The 11,062-nt window shown below is 39.0% G+C and overlaps 1 protein-coding gene across 2 annotated transcripts; it reads right to left on the minus strand.

Moving 5' to 3' along the window:
- Positions 1-2,532: 2,532 nt before the first annotated feature.
- On the minus strand, positions 2,533-10,695 carry LOC121136112 (olfactory receptor 11G2-like). Of its 2 annotated transcripts, XM_040735786.1 has the most exons (2): positions 10,679-10,695; positions 2,533-3,436 (listed from the first exon to the last, which is right to left on the minus strand). In XM_040735786.1, the coding sequence occupies exons 1-2, from the start codon at positions 10,693-10,695 to the stop codon at positions 2,533-2,535; spliced, it is 921 nt and encodes a 306-aa protein (XP_040591720.1). The 2 variants fall into 2 exon arrangements, with proteins under 2 accessions (XP_040591720.1, XP_040591721.1); XM_040735787.1 differs by lacking the exon at positions 10,679-10,695 and having other exon boundaries at positions 2,533-3,492.
- Positions 10,696-11,062: the final 367 nt, after the last annotated feature.

Below are 11,062 nucleotides of genomic sequence, written 5' to 3' on the forward strand. Positions count from 1 at the left end.
TGTGGATTCCTTCCAGACTAATATGGTTTGATCAAGCAAGAACTCTGAAGCAGTGGACCGGGTGATCCAACATCCAAAACAGCTGAGATGATGCAGCATCAGACTTCTGGAGTCATGGTTTGGCCAGGGTTTTGGATTTTCTTAGGATGTCCTTGGAATTGAGAGTGCCCTGGAGCAGCAGGAAGCAGTTTGGAGACAACTATTCCCAAATATTGTTTATAAATGTTTGTTTTCACTTAAATTGAGTTGGTTATAAATGGTTAATGATCACAGTCAATCTCTTTCTAAAGAAAAAATAAGAATATAATATAAAAATGAATACTTGTCATTGGTATGTATTTTGGTTTATTGATAAAAATTTAAGGTCAATTTTGTTATATGTATATTTCTACTCTTGTTTAGGTATTCTGTTTATATAGCTCATTTAAAATGTAATGTATAATTAAATGCAGATTATAGATAGTAACATATAATAGTTAAAACTTATAGTCTTGTTAGTTAGATATACAGAGGTAATATTTCAAATGGATAGGTATTCTTCAAACCTTTCGAAGACCTACAGAATATGGCATTTAAAATGGTTTATTAGGCCGGCGTTGGTGGTGCACGCCTTTAATCCCAGCACTCAGGAGGCAGAGGCAGGCGGATCTCTGTGTGTTCGAGGCCAGGCTGGACCGACAGCCTCCAAAACAGAGAAACCCTGTCTCGTAAAACCAAAAAAAAAAGGTTTATTAGGCTTTTTCATGACACTGAGACATGTCTGCTCCTGGCAGCACCAATCTACATCAGAGAAGATGATGGACATCAAAGAAACTCCATGTGGAGTTTCCTTTGTGTCAAAGGTAAGCCAGTGGGCAAGAAAGTGCCCTTATCTCAACTGCTGACAGTATGCTGTCAAAATTGGGCAAAAGGACACCAAAAAGAGTAACTGCAAACCTTGCCAAGACAAGGCAGTCCAGTCCTTCAGAATATCCTGCTTCACAGAAATGTCTGTCAGAGATGCTAGGCCTATAGGCTGAAGACGGATGCCCCAACGTTGCAGAGGAACCTTGGGTGACTGTCCAGGCAGCAAGATGTTTCTGTCAATTTTAGACCTTATATATTATCCTTCTGGAGTCTTTGGTGGAGCTGTGGCTATGGTTTTTCTTAGTTATGATAAAAAACAAGTTACATATTAACCTTTAGACTCACAAAGTTAGGATAGATGATAGAATATTTTTCTTTAAATTTTGCCAAATGTTAATGGACTAAATACTGTAATTATAATTCCTGCTTGATAACTTTTTTGTTATATATAATTTTACTATGTTAAAGTTAAAAGCATTCCTTTTTATTTAGACAGAAAAGGGGAGATGATAGGGGATGTCCTTCTGTATGCTTGAATATATGTTTCTCTTATTGGTTGATGACCAATGGACAGGCAGGATGTAGCCAGGCAGGGCTACCAGACTAGGAGAATGCTGGGAATAGGAATGCAGAGGGCAGTCTTGAGGAGATTCCATGTATCTTCCAAAGGAGTAACATGCCAGAGCATTATGGGTAAGCCACAGCCTCATGGCAATACATAGTTTAATAGTTATGGCTTAATAATTAAGAGAGGTAACCAATAAGAAGCCCGAGCCATCAGCCAAACAGTTTATAATTAATATAAGCCTCTGTGTGTTTATTTGGGTCTAAACAGCTGTGCGACCAGGCAGGACAGAAACTCCACCCACACCTTCTCATCCTCTCTTCTCTTAAACATTTACTTTAGAGAACTTGTCGTCCCCTTTTCGGGGATATGTCTTTGAGATACAACCATCAAGGAGCATAGTGCTGTCACCCCCAGCGTCTGTGTATGCAGGATCTTAATTTTTGTCACAGAAGGCTTAATGTTTCCTTTGTATAAAGTCAGTTAGCAAATATAGATGCTGCCCTAACTGCAGCCTATTATAGGCTGACCTCTGCTCACAGACTTTGTGTCAAATCCCTTAGAGGAGTAATTATTGCGTATTTTGATGATATGTATGCAATGCATTGATTTCTTCTTGCTATATCAAAGTATAGAATAATTGTTTGTGACACATATTATGGTTTAATGCCTATTCAGAAGCAAAATTGTTTTATTTCCTTTCTGACTTTGTGGAGGGTTTTTGTGTCAGGCAATTTGCTTTTAGATATATTTTCATTTTCCCAATAAATCAGGATTCTCAAAGTTGGTGGTTCTATCATTAATAATCACTGAGTTGGAGGACATCATAGTGACCCCTTATAGTCCTACATATTCTAGGAAATAATAAAAATAACAATTTCCCAAGTGAAATAAGTTAGCTTCTTTTCTTTTCATTTTTCTTCCTGTTTGCTTTGGTTTTTGAGAGTTCACATTACAGATCTTAGTCTGGCCTCAAACTGGCAATCTTTCTGCCTCAGCCTCTGGAGTACTGAAATTACAAATCTGTACCATGATGACTGGTGAGTTTTTTTTCATTTGTTTGTTTTTTTTTCAGTCAATAAGGCAAGGTAAGAGTCTCTTTTAAAACAAGAGTACAAGTTTTATATTTTCAGTGCTTTCTTCATTGCATGCTTCATATCTTTGTTTCTCAGACTGTATATTACAGGATTAATGAGTGGAGTAACCACAGAATAAAACAGAGTCACAAGCTTCTGCATTCCAGCTGTGTGTTCAGATGTTGGGCTCACATACATGACCATCACTGACCCATAGAAAAGAGAAACCACAGTCACATGGGACCCACAAGTGGAGAAGGCCTTTCTTCGTCCAGCTGCTGAAGGGACCCTCAACACAGCTCTCATAACTAGAGTATAAGACCCCATGATAAAGAAAAATGGAATAAATAAAAGCAGGGAACTTAAGGTGGAACTAGTCAACTCTATTAAAGAATCTCTCACACAGCTGAGGGCCAACAGAGGGCCTGGGTCACATAGGAAATGGTCTATAATCCTGGACCCACAGAAGGACATCTGGGAGATGATGATGATGGGAACTGGGAACCAGAGGAAACCAAGCACCCAGCAAGTGATCACGAGGATGTTACAGAGGCGCCCAGTCATAAGAGAGGGATAGTGTAGAGGCCTGCAGATGGCAAGGTAGCGATCAAAGGCCATGACTGCCAGGAAAAAGCATTCTGTAGAGCCCAAGGAGAAGAAGAAATAGAACTGCAGGAAGCACCCAGAGAAGGAGATGACCTTGGTGTCAGAGAGGAAGTTGGCCAACATGCTGGGAACTGTGGAGGTGACATAGCAGATCTCCAGGAAGGAGAAGTTGGCCAGCAGGAGGTACATGGGGGTGTGGAGTCTCTGATCCCAGCGCACAGCACAGATGATGGAAGCATTGCCCATGAGGGTGAGCAGGTAGACAGTGAAGAAGAGCACGAAGAGGAGGATCTGCCCTTCCCTGGCGCAGGGGAAGCCCAGGAGGATGAAACCTGTGATGGTGCTGGAGTTAGTGGGGCTGCTGAGGGTTTTCATCTGTCAGTCAGCTGTGAAGGCACCAGAAACTGTCAAGTGACAGTTTAAAGAGAAATTAGACCCAAGAAATGTTTTTAAGTTATCTTTGGGAAATGCAAACATTTATAAACCAATTGTCAGTGTTTTGTTTAATTTTGAAATTCATGCTGGGCATAGTTTTGGTCTGTAGAAGGAAAATGATGCCAGAGATTATTAATACAAAGACACAGAAGTTTCCTTTTTGTGAATTGAGTGAAACTAGGTATGATATGTAAGTATAGTGTTTAATAAATCATGAAGGAAACACAACTATAAGTTGCTGTCACACTCCTCATCTTCATTTATGACAATTGCTTTCTCTTTCTTTATAATTTGATGTCATTTAAAACACATTATGTACTTCAAAAAAGCTGCTCTTCTTTTTTCCTGTTTCTGTTCTTCCCTCAAGTGAAATAAGCCTGTTGGTCTTTTGGATGGTATCTTTTGTTCAGTAGTAGCTTTATGATATTTTTATGGCTCTGTATCTTACAAAATATAAAACTCTTTCTCACCATTCTATTGTGGATGAATATTTTGGTTCATTTTCAGGCAAATGTCTCTTTTATCATACATCTCCAGAGTTTTCATCATTGAACTGATAGTCTGCCACTCTCATCGGCATATGTGAATTCTGTCAGTGTCCCTCTCTAGCGTAAAGGTCTTTACCTCAGCCTGAGCAACGATGGGTATTGTGTTTTAACAACTTTTCTTTTTCTTTCTTTGTCACATTGGGTGGCTCTCTGTTTGATAATACTAATTTTTTTCAGAGTAGATGGCAACATTAAACATATTTTGCTTTCAATAAAGAATATTCATTAAATGATCAGGAAAGCTGTGCACAAGGGTTTTAGATAACCAGTTTAGTGCAGATTAAATCCTACAGCCACTCTGGGAAGCTCAGTATCTGTGGAGATCAGCCTGTGATCAGTGTTGTGATTTTAACTAGGTTTCTAAATTTTTGTTAATTTTTTCTTTTATTGGAAATACATTCATTTTTCATGCAATATATCATGCTTATAGTTTTCCCTCCCTCAGCTCCTCTTACTTTCCCTTCCTTCTGGATTCTCTCTATGTCTGTCTCTCATTAAAAAAGAGCTGGCTTCTAATAGGTAACAACCATACACGGCAAAATAAAATATAAAAAGATGAAACAAAAAAACCTCCTGTGATTGGTATGCAACATAAAATTGTTTTTAATGTAAATAAAAATATGTTCAAAAAGAATTATATTTTCTGAAGTAGGTATTTGACTCTTTGTGTTATGAGTATAAATCACCAAAGTTCTGGCTCCCAATCTGGTCATGTGAAAGTTGGGTTCTGTAGTATTAATTTAAGCACCCTTGGAAGGAGACTTGAAAAGATTCTGCCTCCTTCTTCTTTCTTTCTTCCTCCTCTTCCTTCTCTACCCTGTCTCCTCCTTTTTCTCCCAACCCGTGCCTGGGAGTGCCTCAAGGCAGAATGACTATGGATAGTTATACCTCCACAAGTGGCTTTTATGTTTTTCTAATTTAAATGACTCCAACTCTCTTAACTTTAGTATCAGTGCACTTAGATATTGAACTTGGTTATTATGATTCCTTGTTAATAGGACATGCATAATGAATATGAAAATACCTCCTTTTGATTGTCTGGCACACAATACCATTCAATCTTAAGCTTTTTTGAATATTGACATAATTACACAAGAAGTCCGACAATAATCTATATGAAAATGTCAGAACATTAAGCCTTCTGGTGAAAGACTATCAGGACAGAAGGAAGTCAATGCAATTTTTGAAAATGGCATTAGAAAACGTCAGTCCTGCCGGGCTGTGGTGGCACACGCCTTTAATCCCAGCACTCAGGAGGCAGAGGCAGGTGGATTTCTGTGAGTTCGAGGCCGGGCTGGACCGACAGCCTCGAAAACAATACAAAGAAGCCCTGTCTGGTAAAAAAAAAAAAAAGTCAGTCCTTTGGAACTAATGAAATTTGCATGAAAATGTCTTTCTGTGATCTTTATACACTTGCAGGTGTTATCTGACTTCAGTGACAGTGGGACTCACCTGGTTAATAAAATTTCCTGATACTTTATTAGTTTATGTCTTTAATAATTTTAGTGTCATAAAGTTATATCTTCTAAGTGTCTTTTCCACTCAGATTTTAAGGACATGTAAGTAGGGACTGAGGTAATGTTTCAGCTGTCAAAATGTATCACTTTTGAAGGTAAACTTAAACAGGTATAAAATTCTAATATAGTTTGTATTATACAATCTCACTCAGAGATTTTAAAGTTGTAGCTATTTTTTAAAAAAACATTTTAACCACACTCTGTTTCTTGAATGGGACTGTTAATGAATTGATAACTGACTTAAGGGGAAACTTGCTATAATATATGAAGAGAACTTTCTGATTCTAAATTTCATAAGGTTAAAACAAAATTTTCTAAATCTTACAGGTTTAACATTAATTCAGAAACAAGTCATTCAGTATTTTCAAAGTCAAATGATTGGATATTTAGTCAAGGTACTTGCAGCATAATTTTCAGCATATTCTAAAAAGCTGTAATTTGGTGAACTGCTTTGCTAACTATTTAAGAATATTTCAGTATTTCTTTTAATAGTTTAATGGTCAAGAACCCATTCCCATGCTTATTTTAATATTGCACGTCTTTGCATATTATCAATGCTTCTGTTATCAATGTTTCTATTGTGAAAACATGACGCATGTACTCCCCCCCGCACCCCCTTCCCCTCCCCCGCACCCTGCCATCCCCCCTCCCCCGCTGTCATCTCCTAAACTCACATTCTCACCCTTCCTCTCTGGTTTCTTCAGCAGCATCTTTACTTCTATGTTTCCCATTCTATATTCAATTTTATAAATAGCATCATAAAATATATATTGGTTTTACGAGACAGGGTTACTCTGTATTGTTTTGGAGGCTGTTGGTCCAGCCCGGCCTTGAACTCACAGAGATCCGCCTGCTTCTGCCTCCCGAGTGCCGGGATTAAAGGCGTGCGTCACCACCGCCCGGCCGCATCATAATATTTAAAAACCAGAAGCTCAGACATGTTAGAAACTTGAGTAAAAACCATTTTCTTTCAGAACAAGACTGCTCGTTCTACAGAGATGTCTTAGAGATGGGATATGAACGTGATTCTGTGTTAGTCACCACTGATTTTGCTCAGAGTAACACACACACACTCAGCCAGCCTGCTTTGTTGCTTACCTTGTGTTGCTTAGTTTCTCCATGAAGACGATGCTTACTCACCAGGGTATTTGGAATATTAGGTATCTCTTTGGGGGATTTGGTTCTTTGCTAATTATTCAACCACAGAAAAGAAGTAAAGTCTAAAGGAATAAGCCAGGCTATCACACAGTGTAATGGAGAAGCATTGCCTGAATATTTTAATTTTTTTACCCAAGTCTTAGTGCTAAAGTCTATCGTCTTCACAGTCAGTTGAGAGTCACATCACAGAATAATTTTGTCCTCTTGTTCATTTGCACAGATACAGCAAGGGCTACCATGTCTATAATGCTGGGTAACTATTTGTAAAATACCCCAGATATTTAAAAAGCATAATTATTCATATTGAGACAAACAGTACACAGTTTTGTTTAGCAGAAAAAAACCTTGAAGCTAAGGGTTTTTTTCTACTAGCCATAAGAAAACAACCAACAGAAGCTGAAGGAATTTTGGTTGTATGTCAGGAATCAGAAAGCTATGGATAGAGGCTATTAGATTCTACAACTATATTACTACTTTATTTTTCTAAGCCCACATTATCTTATTACCTGTATCTGAAAAGGGAATTCAAGTTGAAGAATCTTAGAAGTTTGCCTTTTTATTCTTGTTTTCTTAGAGTATGGCAATGGATTTTTTTCTTTTTGGTAATAGCCAGAAATGAGGGAGATATGGCAATGGTGAAGAGGACACTTAGATTCTTCACTGTGGGTATAGAGTTATAAGCAGAGCCTGTCTGCTGATCATTTTCCAGGCCCTTGAGGACCCATTTACTGATTCTGGAAGAGCAGTGTCAGGGGACATCTCTGTTTTTGTTACTCACTTTCCTTAGGGTCGTGCTTTAATTTCTGCTTTTTCTTTGTGTGTGTGTGTGTGTGTGTGTGTTGATCTATTTTATGTGTTTCAAGAATATTACAGAAGTTTAATAAGAAACAAATTAATAATCTATTGATTGACTGATCATCCAACAACACCATTTCTAACTCCTGTAACTGTGCTTATTATATAGTCAATAAAAAAATCTTTCCACCCTGAAAGGAAGGAATTGCATTCATCTGACACTTGTAAATGGGTGTCTGATTTGTCGGTGCTTATCTGACACTAAGATAATCTGTGCTATTATTTTCCCAAAGAATATAGTATTTTTACTAATTTTTTGAGAATTTAATAATTTTACTATCATACCCATGCCCCACTCCTTCCCCTAATTCCTCCTAGATCCATCTCTATATCTCCACCTGTATTTTCCTTAAATTATTATTGTTGCCTATATACATATACATGAATATATAAATATAGCCTCCTGAGTCTGTTTGATAGATGAGAAAGGGAAAGAGTACTGCCAAACTCTTTCTAAGAAGCCAGTATTATCTTGATATCAAAGCCAGTTACAGCAGCAACAACCATGAAAGATAATTGTAGACTAGTCTCCCCAATGAACAAACATAAACTGTCAATAAAACACTTTCAAATCAAATTGGATATTTTGAAAAGATCATTCACAAACCAATTTTGTTTTATTATAGAGATGTGTCAATGGGTCACCCTATGCAAGTCCATCAATGTATCACATAAATGAACTCTGGGATAGAAATCATATGATTTTCTGAATCTATGTTGAAAGTCTTTTTGACAAAGTACTCTACTAAGTGAGAGCTGTGTACTCAGCCCTGCATGAATTTCTCAGTGATCCTTAATTGGTAAGAACATGTTGTATATGTAGGGAAATACTAATTCACTTTAAAACAAAGGACTTGAAAGTTGGGTTAAGAAAAGGTACTGGCATTGATGCCATTATGAGTGTTTGAGTCTCTCCTGGTATTCTCTTATCATTTATCTCAATGTTCAAGTTTTCTATTTATTTTGCCCAATTAACGTGTTTATTCATCCAAAATAGTGACTCAGTCAAATCCGTTTCTAAATTAGTTGCTTATGTAGCTGAATCATAAGAATGCAGGTAAAATTAATGATTTGTGGAATGAATTTAGAAGATTCTGATGGGACTTCTGCTTGCTCTCTTTGGGATCTCCTGGCCTGGGGACTGGGGGCAGGTTGACTCGCCTCAGGCAGATCAAGCCATCAGAGTCTGCTGACTTTGTGGTGCTGGTCCCACCTCCATCCACTGGGAGAGCGAGTGTCTCAGACCTGCTTGCACCTATCATGAGGCCCATCAGAGTATTGAACCTGCTTGCACCCACTGGAAGAGAACCTTGGACTCGTACCCACCAGGAGAGGAAGAGGCCCCACCTGAACCCACTAGAAGAAGGGATGGGAATACAACAATATAAGAACATATTCAACGGCTCCACCCATGGAACTAGGACTTGACTGGCTGCCTGTGCTTGGGGTCTACTGCTGTGTCTTCCATCTCAGCTACAGGAGCCAACGCTCCCTAGTCTCCGGCACGACCCCACGGGTCCAGGTAAACCAAGGCCCATTTTTGGACTGCCTGCCTGGGCCTGGGCTCTGTCACTGAGGGCTCATCCTGGCAGAGGCGGCAGGAGCCAAGGTACCATAGCTTCCTGCTCCACCCATGGAACTAGGACTAGACCAGCTGCCCGTGTTTGGGGACTGCCACGGTGGCTTGCATCCCAGAGGCAGGAGCAAACTCACCCCAGCATCTTAGTCTCCTGCTCCACCCATTAGACTAAGACTATCAGGGCCTGTCTCCAGGCCACACTCCTGTGCCTGGGGTATAACACTAGGGCTCCCATCCACCCCAATGGGATCCAAAGCACCCCAGCGTCATAGTCCATTTTTCTACCCATGAGACCAGGAAGTAGAGAGCTACCAGAACAGTTGACTTGCCTACACCCACCACAAGGGAACCCTGGTCCCACACTCATCAGGAGAGGAAGAGGCACCCTCTGGAACCCACTGCAAGAACAGATGGGAAGGAGACACAATGAGCAACAGAAAAACCAATATGACACCCTTAGAGTCCAGAGACTCTACTCCAACAAGACTGGAACACCGAAACACGAATGAACTAGAAGAGAATGACATAAAAACAACTTCATGGAAATGATAGAGGCCCTCAAAGAGGATATGAGAAAATCCCTTAAAGAGATGGAAGAAAAAACAATCCAAAAATTGCAAGAAATGGAGCAAAAGACAAAACAAAAATTGAAAGAAACAATTCAAACAGTGCTAGGGCTGAAATCTGAAATAGAAACAATAAAGAAAACCACAGTCTGAAGGAATGCTGGAAATAGAAAAGCTGGGAAATCAGTCAGGTACTACAGATGCAAGCATACCCAACAGAATACAAGAGATGGAAGAGAAAATCTCAGGTGTTAAAGATACACTAGGAGAAGTAGATTCATTGACCAAAGAAAATTTTAAGTTCAAAAATCACTAACACAAAATAGCCAGAAAATATGGGACACCATGAAAAGACCAAACTTAAGAATAATAGGCATAGAAGAAGGTGAAGAAACCCACCTCAAAGGGCCAGAAAACATATTCAACAAAATAATAGAAGAAAACTTTTCCAACCTAAAGAAAAACATGCCAATGAAGGAGCAAGAAGCTTACAGAATACCAAATAGAGTGGACCCCCCCAAAATCCCCTCGACACATAATAATCAAGACCCCCAACATACAGAATGATGAAAGACTATTAAGAGCACCTAGGGGAAAAGGCCAAGTTGCATATAAACGCAAACCTATCAGAATTACACCTGACTTTTCCATGGAAACTATGAAAGCCAGAAGGGCCTGGATACATATTCTACCAACATCAAGAGTCCATGGATGCCAGCCAAGACTGCTATAACAAGCAAAAATTTCAATCAATATAGATGGAGAAAACAAGATATTTCACGACAAAACCATATTTAAACAATACATATCCACTAACCCAGCCCTACAGAAAATTCCGGAAGCAAAACTCCAACCCAAGGAAGTTAACTACAACTAGAAAAACATAGGCAATAGATAATCCCACTTTACCAACAGGCAAAAGAAAACGTGGTGGAAATCCGCATACAATTCCACCACCACCAACCATTCCAAAACAAACAAGAATGAGCTACCAATGATCATTAATTTTCCTCAATATTATGGTCTTAACTCGCCGATAAAAAGACACAGGTTAACAGAATGGATTCGAAGACAGAATCCATCCTTCTGCTGCATAAAAAGACACACCTCAGCTTCACACAGATGTTATTTCAGAGTTAAGGGTTGGGAAAAGATTTTCCAATCAAATGGACCCAAGAAAAAGCAGGGGTAGAAATCCTAATATCTAACAAATTAGACTTCAAACTAAAATCAATCAAAAGAGATGAAGGAGGTCATTACATACTCATCACAGGAGAAATCAACCAAGATGAAGTCTGAATTCTGAACAAA

The sequence above is a fragment of the Mesocricetus auratus genome, unplaced genomic scaffold (assembly GCF_017639785.1).
Source record: "Mesocricetus auratus isolate SY011 unplaced genomic scaffold, BCM_Maur_2.0 Super-Scaffold_100048, whole genome shotgun sequence".
Taxonomy (NCBI): domain Eukaryota; kingdom Metazoa; phylum Chordata; class Mammalia; order Rodentia; family Cricetidae; genus Mesocricetus; species Mesocricetus auratus.

Excerpts from the sequence above, each read along its gene's own strand:
- LOC121136112 (XM_040735787.1), bottom strand. The coding sequence starts at position 3,468 with ATGAAAACCCTCAGCAGCCCCACTAACTCCAGCACCATCACAGGTTTC.